At 40.3% G+C, this 18,502-nt stretch overlaps 1 protein-coding gene across 8 annotated transcripts in view; it reads left to right on the top strand.

Annotated features, from left to right (window-relative positions):
- The window catches only part of LOC139967817 (attractin-like protein 1), a 62,211-nt gene that overhangs the window by 20,118 nt on the left and 23,591 nt on the right, over positions 1–18,502 (top strand). For all 8 annotated transcript variants that reach the window (XM_071971912.1, XM_071971913.1, XM_071971914.1 and 5 more), the window contains exons 5-16: positions 6,197–6,378; positions 7,311–7,470; positions 8,629–8,728; positions 10,066–10,285; positions 10,594–10,774; positions 11,490–11,644; positions 12,755–12,907; positions 13,414–13,569; positions 15,214–15,314; positions 15,866–15,983; positions 17,074–17,253; positions 17,952–18,152. In XM_071971912.1, the coding sequence (XP_071828013.1) occupies positions 6,197–6,378; positions 7,311–7,470; positions 8,629–8,728; positions 10,066–10,285; positions 10,594–10,774; positions 11,490–11,644; positions 12,755–12,907; positions 13,414–13,569; positions 15,214–15,314; positions 15,866–15,983; positions 17,074–17,253; positions 17,952–18,152 (1,907 nt within the window). The remainder of the gene's footprint in view (positions 1–6,196; positions 6,379–7,310; positions 7,471–8,628; positions 8,729–10,065; positions 10,286–10,593; positions 10,775–11,489; positions 11,645–12,754; positions 12,908–13,413; positions 13,570–15,213; positions 15,315–15,865; positions 15,984–17,073; positions 17,254–17,951; positions 18,153–18,502) is intronic.

Below are 18,502 nucleotides of genomic sequence, written 5' to 3'. Positions count from 1 at the left end.
GAGACCCTAAATTTAATCCTACCCCTGCTCAGAAAGGGCATGTGGGCGGCAAGCGTAGACCTACAGGACGCCTACTTACATATACCAATACATCCACGTCACCAGCGGTACCTAGCCTTCCAATACGCCGGAAGGAGATTTACATTCAGGTCACTCCCGTTCGGCCTGTCTACGGCACCAAGAGTCTTCACAAGAGTGGCAGGAACGGTAATCGCCTACCTCAGGAAACAAGGAGTAACGCTGTACGCCTACCTCGACGACTGGCTCATAGTAGGAGAGTCGAAGTCCAGCGCGGCACACAACGTACAGAAAACGGTGCAGACCCTTCAGGAACTGGGTTGGATAATCAATCAAACAAAATCCCAGCTAACACCAACACAGACGATCCAGTTCCTGGGGACCAGACTAGACCTCACCACAGGCATAGCCAGTCCCTCAGAACAAAGGATAGAGGCAGTCAGAGCGGCCACAGCCCAGATCATATCGTCACAAGAGTCACCCACAGGAACGTGGCTCCGAGCCCTGGGGCTAATGTCCAGCCTGGTCGACGTGGTGACATTATGCAGACTACGCATGCGTCCGCTGCAACTCCACCTGCGGAAAACGGCCAACCTACTAACCCTGGACCAGACAGCGCCGATCCGCCGATCGGAAGACATCACCCCCCATCTACAATGGTGGCACGACACAGGCAATTGGGACCAAGGGGTCCCCTTCACCACCAGTTTGCCAAACACATCGGTCACGACGGACGCCTCATTGACAGGGTGGGGAGCCCACTGGAAGAACTTGACAGCCTGGGGGACGTGGTCCACAGCAGAAAAGTCATGGCACATCAACTCACTAGAGATGTTGGCTGTCAAACGGGCCCTAGAGTCGTTCCACGAACACCTGAAAAATACAGTAACCACCGTCTTCACGGACAGTACCACCGTGGTAGCGTACATAAACAGGCAGGGGGGCACTCACTCCGAGAGGTTATGCCAGCTGACCTGGGAAGTCCTGATGACAGCCAAGGACTCCGGAATGACATTACGGGCGTCCCACATCGCCGGAAAACTAAATGTGACGGCCGATGCTCTATCCAGAGGACAGATGGACCCAAACGAGTGGGCACTGTCCCAGAAAACATGCAACAGGATCTTCGAAATCTTCGGCAAACCAATGGTGGACCTGTTTGCGACGGCGGAGAACACCAAACTCCAGATTTTTTGCTCCAGACAATTCCACCCCAGGGCGCACCACATCGACGCCATGTCCTTCCCATGGAACAATCTGGAAGCTTACGCCTTCCCGCCGCTCTGCATGATCGGCCAGGTCCTGAGAAAGATCCGCCACTCCAGAGGAAGAGTCATACTGATAGCCCCCTTCTGGCCCCGCAGACCATGGTTCGGGGAGCTCCTACAACTTCTAATGGACACCCCAGCGATCCTACCGGACACGCCCCATCTGCTGTCCCAAAGACGGGGGACCCTCATCCACCCAGACATCAAAGGGCTACAACTAGTTGCGTGGAAGTTGTCAGGACTTCCCTTCGACAGAGGGGCTTTTCGGAAGCGGCTGCCGCGATCGCGGCCGACGCCAGGAGGGCAACAACCGTTGCTACTTACGATTCCCGACTACGCAAGTTCGGGGAATGGTGCCACAACAGACAGGTACTGCCATCCGAAACCTCTTTGGCACAGGTGGTAGACTTCCTTCACTCCCTCTTCGAGGAAGGCAAGCAAGTGTCGACCATCAAGAACTACAGGTCGGCAATTACCGTTATACATCGTGGGTTTGCAGATGGGTCCACCCCAGGCAGCAACAGGGACATCTCCCAGCTCATCAGGGGGATGGCGAACAGGCGCCCCCGAATCAGGCGACTCGCGCCCTCGTGGAGTTTGTCAGCAGCGCTGCAAACACTCACCAAACCGCCGTACGAACCCATGGCCTCAGCCTCGCTGGCATCTCTTACAAAGAAAACGCTATTCCTGATCGCTCTGGCGTCAGCAAGAAGAAGAAGCTGTCTCCACGCTCTCTCCACCAAACAGAACCATATCAGGTTCGAGAACCACGGGGTAAGAATGGTCCCCGATCCGGCCTTCCTAGCCAAAAACCAGGTCCTATCCTTCCTGCCGGGGGACATTTTTATCCCCGAAATAAAATCCCTCTCTTCAATCGCAGAGGATAAACTGTGGTGCCCAGTCCGAGCTCTCAAATGGTATCTAAACAAGACCCAACACCTTAGAGGAACAACCACGACCTTGTTCATCTTACCGAGAGCACCTTATTCAGCGGCGTCCAAAGACACCATTTCCCGATGGCTGGCGGAAATCATCCGCCCGTTTACAACCGGCACAATTACACCGAGAGCCCACGACATCAGGGGAGTAGCGGCCTCAACAGCCCTTTTTGCGGGAATCCCAGTGGAGGACATTCTCAAGGCAGCAGCCTGGCGAACGCCAACAACATTTGTTACCTGCTACCTTTCGGACTCTCTACAGGCTGAGACGGCGTTTTGTAGCGCGGTGATGCGAGGTCCGGCGGGTATTAGGTCCCACCCCTCGGGCCTCCCACCATCGGGCAGTGCCACTCGGTGCTAAGGTTGTGGCGAGACAGGTAAGCGAGGAGCGAAGTAAATACTCCAAAACTTACTGGTTTGGATATTTACGAGTGACGAGCTTACCTGTCTCCATTCCCGCCTCCCTCCCCCGAGGGGGGTGGGACGCAGCCGGACGGAGGAGCGGTCGCACTGACCTGACTATACACCTTCCTGTACAGGCCAAGAGACCTGAGAAAAAAAGGAAGGGCCTCCACCGAACGAGTCCTCGCCCGGCCACCTAATTTTATCGGTGAGTTCATGGTAAAAATTTGTTGTTTTTTTTTGACGTAGTATCGTGTAGGAACGGGTAGTAACTCGTAGTAACTTGTAGTAACCGGTAGTAACTCGTAGTAACGTGTAGTAACTTGTAACCTAGTTCCACTGTGAGTTACTGGGGTTTTTAGTGTCGTATAACCCCTTCTCTATGAACTAATGTTCTTCTCACTTCGGTTCTCTCGTGACTTACCTGTCTCCTCACTACATCTACACTACAGTGTTCGGGGCGTTGGGCCTAACTTAAGAGTATCTCCTGCTATTTTAGGCCTCCTTGTTAGAGTTAAGGGGTCAGACGTGGACGGGGTCGTAGAGGGTAGTCTCCCTCCCTACTGGGGGGAAGTACTCCCCCTCCCGTCAGTAGCGTCAGAATTCGATGTTAGTTCAGGAGTCGAGGGGGTAGTCTTCCCCTTCTGTCGGGGAGGACTACTACTCAACTCCAAGGCAGAGACCACTTTGGAGGGCTTTGGTCTCATGAGAAGGATGGGCAGTGACCCGTGAAGCCGGGTCACAGAGGGTGCACAGTGTTAAAAAGGTTACCAGGACATTCTAGGCGCGGTAGAATGAGGGTGCTAAGGTTGTGGCGAGACAGGTAAGCTCGTCACTCGTAAATATCCAAACCAGTAAGTTTTGGAGTATCTTCAAACTAGAAACTTGTTAAGTGCATTAGAGTGATTTTACATAATGTTGTAACCACAGGATTTGTTGGGATTGGTGTCATCTTTCTTGGCTTTTCAAAGTCATTTCATGTGTTTGTTACTTATGTTGTGTTTGAATTAATTGCCATGAACTTGGTATTATTATCCCTTGTAAACTGTAATGTCACTTTTCGCCTCTCTTACATGTTTGTCTCAAATCTCGTATTTGTAAGTTCCCCTTTTGACCTATCGTATTAACTGGTATCATTGCAGCCTAACAGCATGTTCAATGTCATTGAGTTACAATCATATAAAGCAAGTTATACTTGGCTGGGTGTAATGCCTGTATACATCTGGATGTAGTATGACAGCATACAGCATATCCTGTTACATTGTCAACCCTCTAGTAAATCATTGCACCGCTTAGAAATATGACAATAGTATTTCATGGAAGAATGATTTGTCTGTGAATGAGCTGTGACGTCACCATTATTCATAATACCATTGGTGAGTAGCCTTGCTACTGAGAACAATAACAGTTGGCGATGATACAATAGATGTAAATATGTATTGTCATTGCACAGTGGTAAAGCATGCCCCACTTCTGTACACCTATGCTGCCTATGCCATCCCTCTTCCCTATTTGGTTCTATCCTGACAAATGTCAGCCATGTCTCACCCCCATTTGAACCCACTCCCCTTCCCCTTCCTAGGTCCTGCACTCCCACATGTGTTGGTGAAAACAGGTGAAGTGCACCGTCAGTAGTGTTTTACATGAGATGCCTCAGTGTAGATGATATTGTGTGGATTAACACAGTTCCATCTGTAACACTATGTAGGACTTCACTCCCAACAAATGGGTTGACTCTTGTACTTGGATTACACAGATAAGATTCTCTGTGGAGGAAGCTTTATATGTTTAGGTGGTAAAGATATCACTAGTTAGTGTCTGTGATGTAAGAGTTTCATTGTAGTTATATAAGTCATGCAAAAGTTGTGACATAATAGTACTATTTTAGTAATATTATATTAATGGTGGTATAATTGTATCTGGTGTTGTGAAAGACCCTGTTTCTATTGTGATTAGTCCTAAAGCACAACATAGAAGTCATGAAATTAGAAGAATTGTGGAGCCATATCTAAAAGCCAGTGGTGGTACATGTATATGGGTTGTAAATTGTAATACCATGGTTACACTTCTATGGTAAACCTATCACCATCAGGAACATCTATCACAAGTTAGCAATTTACACAGCTGCTCCCCATAGCTAGCTTCTAGTTGGAAGTTACATAGTACTGTACTTATCTCTGGGCAATGTTGACTTGGTACTAACACAAACCAGAGGGAGTTTCCATAACAACTCTCTGCACAGACACACCTGCTGCACAGAGACTCTGCTAGCGGGGAGTTACATTATAACACCTTAGGATCCATGACTGGCACTGGTTCTTTATGTATACATAGCTTCTACACTCAGCTAGTTGCTAGTGCAGTGTTACATTACATTACATTATAACACCTTAGGATCCATGACTGGCACTGGTTCTTTATGCATACATAGCTTCTACACTCAGCTAGTTGCTAGTGCAGTGTTACATTATAACACCTTAGGATCCATGACTGGCACTGGTTCTTTATGCATACATAGCTTCTACAAAGAGCTAGTTGCTAGTGGAAAGTTACCTATCATCACTGAGTACTAGTACTGTACTAGTACAAGATGTTCTCAGGTGATTCTGACAACTTTTGCTGTTAGATTGGACTCTGGAGTCTTTTCTTCAGCAGATAGGTCATATTGCACCTCCCTCCCCCAGGAAGTATGTGTCTTTGCCAAGAATCTGTTTGACCTATAACATTCCTAAACTCTTTGTTTATATGCCAAATGCTGTCAATATGTATTTCCAATAGTTACTTTCTAAGTTACATTATTTTGTACACATGATGAGACCAGACTTGTCCACAGGTCTGCCATTTTCCTATTGATGATTGATTTATGTTAGATCATGAAAAATCAGACATTTTATTGATGTTGTAGGAGTACTATAATATACATAATACTAGTGGGAGCTTTAACAGTATAGTGACATCATGCTGGTTATTGTATCATGTTCCATCTATGTGTATCCTGTGAATGTGACAGTACATTTTGAGGTCAGAGAGTTACTATGCAAATAACAACTCTCTATCTGGTGAGATGTAATGCAACATTTCCAGCATTATCATGAAGAAAATATTTAATAAATACCTAAATTATCCAAATAATGTCAAGCTATAATTGTTTATAGAAAAGATGTTTAAAAATGCAGTAGATTTCGTCCTTATGTTGACAAGGTTGTTGCAGATGATATGATTTGTTGGTGACATGACTAACCTTTCTTCTGTTTCCCCACTCCTGCCCCTGTGCCACAGTTGACAATATCAAGTGTTACCATTGACCATTGGTCTAACTCCAACCAACCACCCCCCCCCCACCATCCCAAGCATGTGTGGAGTTCCCTGAGTTAATTGTGGCGATACTTTGCAGTTGCTGAACATGAATAATGTAATTATACCTGTATATTAGTATGTCCTCCAAGAAAGAATCGCTATGCATGATGACAACACAGAGATCTCTAGAAGACATGTTTCTTCTAAAATGTGTACATGGGATTTATTGAAAATGTTTGCTATTTCTTTCTTTTCTTGTTCCCCCTCTTCCAGCATTGGGGACTGTAGAGACAGAAACTGTTCTGGTAATGGAATATGTAACACAGAGGCCTACCAATGCCAATGCTTTGAAGGTTGGACAGGTGAAGGTTGTAACATTCCAACCTGTCCAAATGACTGTGGAACCTCTGGTAATTGTGTAGCTGGCCAGTGTATCTGTAATCAAGGATTCTATGGTAAGCTCATCAATATTTACACCATTGTGTTATTGGTAACCCACAGGAAAAAGGTTTCGATATGGTACTCAGTGAGGGGGAATTAATAGGAAACCACTTGAATTGACTTTGTGCCACAAAAGGTCAAGGTCCTTTATTTCATGTTTCGGAGAAGACTGGTAAACAGCATAATAAGTCTTTACACAGGTTGCAATTAATCATTGTGTGGTTTCTGAGGTTAACTAGAGTGGTATGTACTAGAAACAGGTCCTCCAGGAATATTTAATAGCCACTTTACAGATATGCCACTTTTTCGAATTTCATTGGGAATCTGATTTCTTTGTTTTTCATATTGCTAGTAAATTTCCAATTTTTGTCACTTTTTCCCATGTGACATAGTTTTTTTTTATTTACATCACATTCTTCAAAGCTTTTATTCCAAACCAAAAATTGTCATGTCGATGACTTTGTATGATTGAACTCATTCAGTGTATGAAAGCAAGGGGACAATAATATCCTTTATCTTCTTTGTATGTAAATTAGGTTTGTAATATTGCGTCAATCAGTGTTTATCATTTGTTAGTGTAATTATGTTGATCCCTTCCTTGTGTGGAGTACAATATTTGTATCATACGTTCTTAATGCTGATTTTTTTATCTGCATGGATAAGTCTTTATGTAATGTTAGTTTGTACTGTTTGATTCCTGCTCATGTGTAATGTTAGTTAATGTTGGTTTGAATTGTTTGATACATCTTCTTCATGTAAGCAAGTTTGTAACATTTGATCCCATTTCTGTATTTAATGTTAGTTTGTAACATTTGATCCCTTTTCAGTATTTAATGTAGGTGTTTAAACATTTGATCTCTTCTTGTTATCTACAGTAAGTTTCTTTTTACGTTTGATTTCTTCTTGTCATGTAAATAATGTAAGTTTTGTAATGTTTGATTTACAGGCAGAGATTGCGGTACTGAAGAGACAGAGGGATTATGGGAAGTTCGGGAGGAGAGTACTGTGTTCAGTAGAGCCTCTGCTGCTAGTGTTATGATTGCTGATGAACTCTGGCTGATAGGAGGATATGACTTTATTAAAGAATCATCAATGCCTGTTTTCAAGTAAATACAGTCTTCGTTTCAGATTTATATCATGGCTATAGGCCAAAGTAACTAGTTTTCAAAGTAATGCCTCACACCAAACAATTCCAGGAACATATGATCTAATTTTACAACAGTTTTTCTTTATTTATAATATTGTAACGCTTTCCTCCGTGAGTAGCGCCGGCCAGCCGATTCAGGGTTCTTGGCCTAAGATTTTTGTATTGTAATTGGCCAAAGAATGAAGATGTACACAAAATAAATCCAGAGAGGTGATGGTATTTTTAACAGCGATATATTGAAAAGAAACTTCTTACAGTGAGGTTAAGTGTCTGGTACTAAATATGTGGTACAAACTTGAGGCTACGTGGCCCTGAAGCCTACCATCAAGAGTGTTTCGTCCAACGGCAACCAGAGTAGACTGGTCTGTCCCTTCCAGGTAATGCATTTTATATAAATCCCTTACGTGGAAATACCACATGTATACAAATGATGAACTATACCCTACAACTTAGCTTAAGACATAATACACAAATACTACAGTGCATTCCTACCATCCCCAAGCAATTGTACTCCTTTACAGAGATGAATGTGATCACATGAGTATCCCTAGAAAATATCACATGTGTTACATCACAATCACAGGATAAGCCTGATACCACATGCCGATCCATGGAAGCAGCCCCAAAAGCCATAATCTGCCAACAATTACAACTGGTTTACTTAATGCCAGGAGAGATTACCCCTATATAATTCCAAGGGGATTTATACTACCACAATGGTTCCACACCGTCCACACAGAACTCCCATTGCTCCACAACTTTACAGTAACAGCGTTACAATATTTATGTAAAATGTTGTACATGTTCCGGTAGCATGTTGGTGCTCACCTTTTCTCAGTACAGTGCAGACCTTTGTTTCAATCTCCACGAAGGGAAGGGGGTTGGAAGTGGTTACTTTAACCAAGTTATTCGATACAATTAACATCCTATTTTTACACATGTATACATTTGAATAATACTCACCCCTAGCTAAGGAGTTGTCTCATGGCCATCATTTAATCACTGGTTTCATGGAATGGTTTTGGATGAGAATCGTGTTGCTGACTTCGTTCAACTTAAAGCAATATTGTTCATATGCTGTGTTATCTTATTGTCTTATGCCTGGTGTCTCCTACAGGTACAATTTCACCTCGGGTATTTCAGTCCATGTGCCCGTTACCTCGGAATCTGGAAATTTGCCTCAACCTCGGTATGGCCACTCTGCTGCACTCTATGAGGTAAACCTTGATAAATAAATAGTTGGTTTCAGTAATTCAGTAAGGAAAAATATTTATATATATATATAAGAATGAAGCAATATTGATCATATTGTAATGACAATCTTTTGCAGCTTCTAAGGGAGCTTTTCTAGAAAACCTATATAGCAATGGTGGGGCTTTCAGTGAACCTTAACAATAGTTTCATTTGTTATTGCTTGATATCATGATACGGTGGGGATTTCACTGAAAACTTTAAAATAGTTTCAGTTGTTAATGCTTGATATCATGATACGTTGGGGATTTCAGTGAAACCTGCTATAGTTTCATTTTTTATTGCTTGATATCATGATACGGTGGGGATTTCAGTGAAACATTTACAATAGTTTCAGTTGTTAATGCTTGATATCATGATACGGTGGTGATTTCAGTGAAACCTTTACAATAGTTTCAGTTGTTAAAGCTTGCTATCATGAGAAGTTTGGGCTTTCAGTGTAACATACACAATGGTTTTCTCTGTTATTGTTTGATACCATGAGAAGGCCAGGGCATTCATAATCATGTACAGGCAAGTTGTAGTTTGGAGAATTTTGTGGCAGGCCAATAGTAAGAGGTGCATAAAAATGAAAAACCTGGAAGGATAATAATTGATATTTCAAAACTACCTAGTAATGGAGATAGGTCTACGTAGAGGTATTGAATAAATAGAAATATATTCGTTCGCTCATTCATAGATGTGAAGAACAACTTAACGTGTAAACAGGATCTACAGGAATGGGACGGGGGGGGGGGGTTGAAGGTGGTCAGAGAGAGGGAAATTTGGTTTAAATGGTGATGAATGTTATGTTTAAAACAAATGATAATAGATCATCTTTAATATGGTTGTATCTTTCTATAAGAATTAATTAAGGCACATCTCCAATGTTACGAACACAGATATTACTATTAGCAGTTCATTCACTTCAAAGTGTCAATATTATGATTGATACAAGAAACCTTGTATTGTGGAGGCAGATATTTCTATTAGCAGTTCATTCGCTTCAAAGTGTCAATATTATGGTTGTAACAGGAAACCCTGTATTGTGGAGGAGTTGTACTGTTGTTGCTCTTAGTCCTATGTTTATTCGTTGTTTTAGGACTGTGAGAAAAAAGTCTAAGACTGTTGATGCTTTTGGTCTGTTGGCTTTTGAGTCATAAATTGACAAAATGTTTTTGTTCACTAGAGAGAGGGAACGAGGTATTTTTTCAAACCTTTACTTACAATTTGATTGTTTTTACAGCTATAAACTATTCTGGTTTTGATAAATATCATGTTTCCTGTCAGCTGTAATGTTTTTTTTTCTACATTTCATGTTCAGGATGTTATTATCATATATGGTGGCAGTCTCATAGATGGTCCTGTCTCATCAGAGCTCTGGTTCTTTAATATAACCTCACTCAGCTGGGTGCAGAAGGATTCTAGTGGTAGTAAGTCCATGGAAGGCCATACAGCTCATATGGTCAACGGTTCAATGCTGGTATTTTTCGGATACAACCCTACCTATGGTTACGTCGGATGGGTCCAACAGTATAACATTTGTAAGTGGCTTGGCTTTTTTTATTTAAGTATAAAATCTTTGACGAATGTCTTTAAATTTTATGCATTTATATTCCCCCATTATCAATATTTTGAATTTGAATAAATACCAAATAATCTATGCTGACCAGAGATGTATATCCCTGCAAAGAAGACTCACAATACTTCACAATAAAAAGAAAAGATTTGAATTGAATTTCTCTTGATGCTAATCCACAGTGAGGTTGTTAAATATATTTTTACTGTGCTGTTGCGATGTAGGATATGTGTAATGGTGTTTTTGTTGTTATTGTTTGCATTGATTACACAGCCTCAAACTCTTGGTCAATACTGGATGTGACTGGGTTCCCTGTGTTGGGTTCATATGGGCATGCTAGTGTCTATAGTGAAGATCTGGGACAAGTATTTGTTTACGGTGGCTATCCATTCGTTAGAATCAAATCTTTCACTCAAGATCCCTTCTATGTCTTTGATGTCCATCAGCTTAAGTGGTGAGTTCTTCACTTTGATGTGCAACCATATATAAGCTCTATACCAGGGCATGATATAAACAAAGTCTTGAATATTTCTTTGGCTTTTCATTAATTGTGTTTACTCTAAGAATAGTAAAAGGAAACTATGTTAATTGCTTGTTTGGTTTTAACAGGTCTATTCTATTAAAAACAAAGCAGGTATATTTGTGTTTGAAAACAGTGTGATTTGTGTTTACCATATATGCCTTTTATATATGTGTTCTGTACAAAAAGGTGTGCTATAACAAGTTATAAACATGGTACCAGTTAAGTATGCCTGCCTTTTAATCTAGAAGTACATGTTATGTTGTAAGTCTTATGTATTTGAGGTACAAGAATGGATAATCACTACCAGCTTATCTTACTGGTGTTTACCAAATGTTAATCCTGCCTTTGTTAAGTATAGATGTATCCTAGAGCATAAGATTATCTCTGCACAAAATATGTATCTGTGTATAATAATATTACCATCTGTTACCTTCTACTTAGTGTTCAGTATTGAGGTAGAAGAAGTAACCCCCCCCCCTCTGTACTTGGTAGGGTATGTTTTATACTTTCTGGTGTTGAGTGCTTGAGTTATCATTGAAGTATTTGTCCATGCATTAGACCATGTCTCCTATGAATTTGACATTTACCAAGCAGGGAAATAAACAGAATTTTATTCCTGATATAAATTTAAATTTTATTCATGTAGGACAATATTGCCCAGTCCAGGTCGACCACGTTTTCTCCACTCTGCTGTGATAGAGGGCAGCAGAATCTACGTCTTTGGTGGAAACAGTCATACAGACAGCAACGAGTATCGCGGTGCGAAATGCTACACGGACAGTTTCATAGTGTATAATATAGGTGAGTGAATGAGTTGTCAGCAATAGTGTTTCAATCAAAGAGTGATATTGGTGAGTGAATGAGTCTTCAGCAATAGTGATTCAATCAAAGAGTGATATTGGTGAGTGAATGAGTCTTCAGCAATAGTGTTTCAATCAAAGAGCAATATTGGTGAGTGAATGAGTCTTCAGCAATAGTGATTCAATCAAAGAATGATATTAATGAGTGGATGAGTCTTCAGCAATAGTGATTCAATCAAAGAGTGATATTGGTGAGTGAATGAGTCTTCAGCAATAGTGGTTCAATCAAAGAGTGACATTGGTGAGTGAATGAGTCTTCAGCAATAGTGGTTCAATCAAAGAGTGATATAGGTGAGTGAATGAGTCTTCAGCAATAGTGATTCAATCAAAGAATGATATAGGTGAGTGAATGAGTCTTCAGCAAGAGTGGTTCAATGAAAGAGTGATATTGGTGAGTGAATGAGTCTTCGGCAATAGTGATTCAATCTAACAGTGATATAGATGAGTGAATGAGTCTTCAGCAATAGTGATTCAATCAAAGAGTGATATTGGTGAGTGAATGAGTCTTCAGCAATAGTGGTTCAATCAAAGTATGATATAGGTGAGTGAATGAGTCTTCAGCAATAGTGATTCAATCAAAGAGTGATATTGGTGAGTGAATGAGTCTTCAGCAATAGTGGTTCAATCTAAGAGTGATATAGGTGAGTGAATGAGTCTTCAGCAATAGTGATTCAATCAAAGAGTGATATTGGTGAGTGAATGAGTCTTCAGCAATTAGTGATTCAATCAAAGAGTGATATTGGTGAGTGAATGAGTCTTCAGCAATAGTGATTCAATCAAAGAGTGATATTGGTGAGTGAATGAGCCTTCAGCAATAGTGATTCAATCAAAGAGCGATATTGGTGAGTATACAAAAAAGCTTGTCTGTGGACACTCATTAGTTTGCATATGGAACCATCATTGGATCTGAGAGACTGTATAGCTTATCTGTGCAAGTTGTATGTTTCGTTCGTCATACATTTGGTTTATTTGAGAAACCTGTTGACTTTTCTTATATTTGAATCTTAAGATGTCTGTGATACTAAATATGATTGTAACCATTTTTTTCTAGATTGTAAGGAGTGGTATGAGGAAGAAGTTAGCTCTGGTTTGAAGGAAGAGGTATCTCGCTATGGACACCAAGCAGCCTGGTACAATGATATGATGTGGACATTCGGTGGTTTTAATGGTGTAATACTAAACAGTGTTAATACATACACCCCAGGTGAGCTTTATGAGATCACAAGTACGTGATAACTAGGGTGAATAGTACAAACTACATATCACTAAACACATTTCATTACTGCATGAGTGGGGGGAATACTTTGCTTTGAATTAATAATAATAATAATGTTTTATTTTTATATAGCGCTTAATACCAGCGGTAGGTCTCAAAGCGCTTTACAGATGTTACATTACCCCTGGTCAATGATAACCTGTCCCAGAGACAATCCCTCCAGGCTGCTGCAGTTATATACTGCCCCAAATGACAAGTTACCTCACAGGTACCCATTTTAACCCCTGGGTGGAGAGAGGCAATTGAGATTAAGCATCTTGCCCAAGGACACAACGTAATGAACTAGGCAGGAATCGAACCAGCAATCCTTGGATCACAAGTCCGACGCCTTAGCCAATTGGCGACCACGCTCTCAATAAACCTGGCTTTTACTGTTCGTGTGTTATGAGTCCTGCTTGCTATCATGATTGCTTGTCTTCTGTTTATACCCGTAGTCAACTGCAGTTTAGTGACAAACGAAACCAACTGTGAGCTGGCTGGAAATGGCCCAACCTGCATGTGGGATCTCTCAGCATCAGAATGTTTACAAATTAATCTGAATGAGACTATACAACATAATGCATCATTCCTTGAGTGTGATCCTACTGATAGTAAGTACTGAGAGCTTTAATATCTCCTGTTAAATGATACTATGGTGATGCTGATAGTAAGTACTCTGAGCTTCATCTATCCCATCATACTGATAGTAAGTACTGAGAGCTTTAATATCTCCTATTAATAATACTATGGTGATGCTGATAGTAAGTACTCTGAGCTTCATCTATCCTATCGTACTGATAGTAAGTACTGAGAGCTTTAATATCTCCTATTAATAATACTATGGTGATGCTGATAGTAAGTACTCTGAGCTTCATCTATCCTATCATACTGATAGTAAGTACTGAGAGCTTTAATATCTCCTGTTAAATGATACTATGTTGATGCTGATAGTAAGTACCCTGAGCTTCATCTATCCCATCATACTGATAGTAAGTACTGAGAGCTTTAATATCTCCTGTTAATAATACTATGATGATGCTGATAGTAAGTACTCTGAGCTTCATCTATCCTATGGTACTGATAGTAAGTACTGAGAGCTTTAATATCTCCTGTTAAATGATACTATGTTGATGCTGATAGTAAGTACCCTGAGCTTCATCTATCCCATCATACTGATAGTAAGTACTGAGAGCTTTAATATCTCCTGTTAATAATACTATGGTGATGCTGATAGTAAGTACTCTGAGCTTCATCTATCCTATCGTACTGATAGTAAGTACTGAGAGCTTTAATATCTCCTGTTAAATGATACTATGGTGATGCTGATAGTAAGTACTCTGAGCTTCATCTATCCCATCGTACTGATAGTAAGTACTGAGAGCTTTAATATCTCCTGTTAATAATACTATGATGATTCTGATAGTAAGTACTCAGAGCTTCATCTATCCTATCATACTGATAGTAAGTACTGAGAGCTTTAATATCTCCTGTTAAATGATACTATGGTGATGCTGATAAGAGGTCGTACTAAACAATTAACTCAATAGTGTTTTTTTCTTGTACTCATATTTTTGTGCAAATAATGAACATTTACTGGTACCCAGAGCTTCATCTATCCTTTCGTACTGATAGTAAGTACTGAGAGCTTTAATATCTCATATTTGTGTGTGGGATAGTCATTCTTTACACGCAAGTTGTATGGACATTGCTTGGATTAAAAATTGAGACATAAAAGCTGTTGACAATGAATGTAGATGTATTAAAAAGGATTTCTTTATTGTTGAGGTAATTCAAACAGTGTTAAAGCATCACCCTCCTCGATATTACTTGAAACTTAACTACTATTTGAAACTGAAGTATTCTCTGAGGAACAAGTGTTATCTAAGAATGAAGTGTTTGATGCAGACTGCAGTATTACTTGAGACTGTTACAGTGAGGATGAAGTAATGCTTAAGACTCAAGTATTACTCGAGACTGAAGTACTGTGTAAGTCAGACATGTACAACGACTATGTATGTATGCGTGTATGTATGTATGTATTTTAGATCCTCCTGCAAGCAGGAACTTGCGAAGAAGCCATCATTGGCTTATCAAAGCCGCAAGCTGACCTAAGTCAGTCTCTTAGATTCATATTTTAACGTCTATGATTATGAATTGTCAACAACTCTGTAACTGGACGACATACATTAATCTTGGAGTGACTATGTGTTCCTTAATGACGAGTCTGCTGTTTTTTATTTTTTTTTTGCCGCCAGGTTTATTCAATTGTTCCACTGCAGACAGCTGTATCACATGCATAGAGAAACAAGGATGTGGCTGGTGTGATGATCAATGTAGCTCATCCTGCACAAATGAGGTAAGAGGAAGATATTATCTCATAAGATTATCTCATTGTAGCTCATCTTGCACAAATGAGGTAAGAGGAAGATTATCTCATGAGAGAGGAAGGATTACAAGACTCATGAAATGTGAACCTGCGTAACATATTTACTTGTTTTTGAATGTATACAGTATCCTAATACTGTGCTGGTTAGAAGGTATGTTGATGTACATGACAGTTTATGGTTGGTAATTTTTTATTTTCTGGAGATGGGGATCTGATGCCTTCAAGGTGGTTCTGATGGTCTAGATATGTGGCACCATAGCATGTATAAACAATATCTCCAGACTGGCAGTGTAGAGAGATCTATGTTGTTTCATTGGTTTGGGTCTTCGTACCAAATTCTTTAATGGTTTTATTTGAGCTCATAAGTCCATTTTTAGGTCAAAAGCAAAGGATACAAAGTTAACACAATATCTCATAAGAAGGATAATTTGGACCAATGTCATGTCTGCCAAAGGTCAAATGATTTTCTTACCTGAGAAATATTATGTTTGATTCTCTTCATTTGAACTATCCTTTCACAGAGTCAGATATACACTTGCGGTGCAGGCACTTGCCCATTTCACGTTGATTGTCATGACTGTAACCGGGAACCTGAATGCAGATGGGTCAGCCAAGGGTGTTCAGAAATTGGAAATCCTGGTGAGTTACTACCCAGTACCAAATGTAATGTCACACAATGTTCCACTCAACTGTCCCAAGATTCTGTATACCAAAAATTTGCCACGGTTTTGAATAGATTAGTTAACATTAAAGAATAACATTAATTACTAAGCAAATACCAACCAATTAGGTCATACATCAAGTGCTCTTGTAATGATCTCTTTCTAAATAACAGGATAAGGCATCGTTTTGTCTTGTTAAACTATCTCACATCTTTTTGCACTTGGACTGACTGTACAGATAGGAGAAGCTAAACTGATGTAAGACATAATGTGACTGCAGTGTTGTTAACTTTCAAAGGAAAGTTTGCAAAATACAGTTTCCTAACAAGGTCTTACTAATCATTAATCCACAGTTAACTTCTAATGAATATTTTAAGCTGCTTCATTCAGTGTTGTACACAATATCATGAGCAATGACATTTAGGTAAGGAAATATTCAGTGGGAATTATGCATGCATCACACAACTTCATTTGTCCACTCTGTGTTGGGTAGGGAGGGATAGGATTCTTGCAATGTATTAGTTTCTGCACCTTCCATGCTTTAGAGCTCTGTGTACATGAAGTATCTTTTGATGAAATTAGAAATTAAAGTTGAAGGTTTACTGTCTTGTGTGAGTCCAATGCCTCCTCACACGACTTTGCAACTTAACCTTTGGTCATTGGTAACTTGTCACACCCACACACCAAAGTGTGCACAATTCAATCTGTCTCTCCTGGGGCACCTCAGTGCACCACATCCACGTGTCCCCGGAGGACTTCCCATAGGGTGCAGCCACAAACTGGTGCACACAACTATTGACAAGTTATCTCGTAAGTCCCCAGTTACACACTTTGGTGAAGAGAGGGAATGGAGATACAGTGCCTTGCCCAAGGACACAACGCAATGATCTGGCCAGGACTCGAACCTGCAATCCTTAGATCACAAGTCAACTGCCTTAACCACTTGACCACAATGCTCTACGCTTCAACTATTGAATCATTACACACGTATCATGTAACTTAACTTAATACTATTGAGAGTGTGTGGTGTATTTGCGTCAGATAACATTGTGTCTATTTTTCTCTAGATTTACCCAAGGGATGTGTTACACCGTGTGCAAGTCAAACTGGTTGCTCAGACTGTACCTCATCGAGTGGTTGTATGTGGTGTGAAAGTCAGAATCGATGCATCGATTCTCAGACCTACATGAGCTCCTTCCCATTTGGCACTTGCTTGGCTTGGGTTACAAGCCAGGACAGTTGTAACAGTAAGTTTTTTATTAACAACTTATGTGCTATTGTGACTCAGAGATTTTTTTTTTTTGGGCCAACATATTTAAAACTTAAATTTGTTATTTAAACTAATAAATTGAAAACTCAGCTACAAAAGTAAGCATACAGATGACCTTCCTGATAAATAAAATGACCTACCTTATAACAAGAAGGACTGTAAAAGAAAAGGGAAAGTTCTTTGATTGATTGTCAAAATGCTCTAGTAGGGGTTGGTCTGGAACAGCAATATCCTTCATATGCAATTAAAGCCAGCCATGAACTTGTTTGTGGAGAGTTTTGTCCCATATGACTCGTTGCATGACCAAGGAGGTGTTTACAACATAGGGTGAACACATGTCATATGTGTGTAAAAAACCTTAATGGTTTTCTCAGAACTGTAATTGAAGATATTCTTTCTCATCGTAATTTTATTCATGATATCAACTTGAGGTTTTTCGTGTTTTCCACAAATTAAACATTTGCATGACATTATAACTGGAATCAAAGAAGATATTGTATATCAATTGAAGCCATAATGTATGGAGCGAATTTTTACAAGAGACTGCAAGCTACTCCCATTATGATACTTTCAGGATTGTTTTCTAGATTATAGATAAAAACGTACTGTGTGATGTTTTAATATCTTGAGAGCATTTTGAGTAGTTTGTATGATTCTTTTAATTTTTTGTTGCAGATATCAAGTGTTCTGACTACCACACATGTGAACTATGTCATGAAGATCCAGCCTGTGGGTGGTGTGACCAGGGCGATGGTACAGGGCTTGGTACCTGCATGGGAGGCAGTAATGCTGGACCACTAAATGTCAGTGCTGCTGGCAGTGAGCTGGACTTTGAACAGTGTCCGGCCTCTGACTGGTATTTCACTGAATGTCCATGTAAGTTACAGGGATAGAACAACATAACACCTAGGTTAACCACTGAATCAGCAATGTTATAGTAGCCATATGCAACTCCAACACAATATCAGTGTTAAGTGTTTAAGTAGAACTATTAGCAATCAAATGTGCCAGCTTCAATGCTTACCACTGACATAGTACTATTAACAATCTGTTTGACTACAACATAACACAGGTGTTAAGTGATAAAGTAATTCTATTAGCAATCATTGTGACAACATCAGTGTTTAACACTGACTTAGTACTATGAGCAATCTCTATCAGTCCAACACAACATTGACTAAGTAGAACTATTAGCAATCAATGTGACAACATCAGTGTTTTAACAC

This window comes from Apostichopus japonicus, chromosome 5 (genome assembly GCF_037975245.1).
Source record: "Apostichopus japonicus isolate 1M-3 chromosome 5, ASM3797524v1, whole genome shotgun sequence".
NCBI lineage: Eukaryota > Metazoa > Echinodermata > Holothuroidea > Aspidochirotida > Stichopodidae > Apostichopus > Apostichopus japonicus.
Note: the sequence above shows the minus strand (reverse complement) of the source record. Positions and strands in the feature narration are given on the sequence as shown.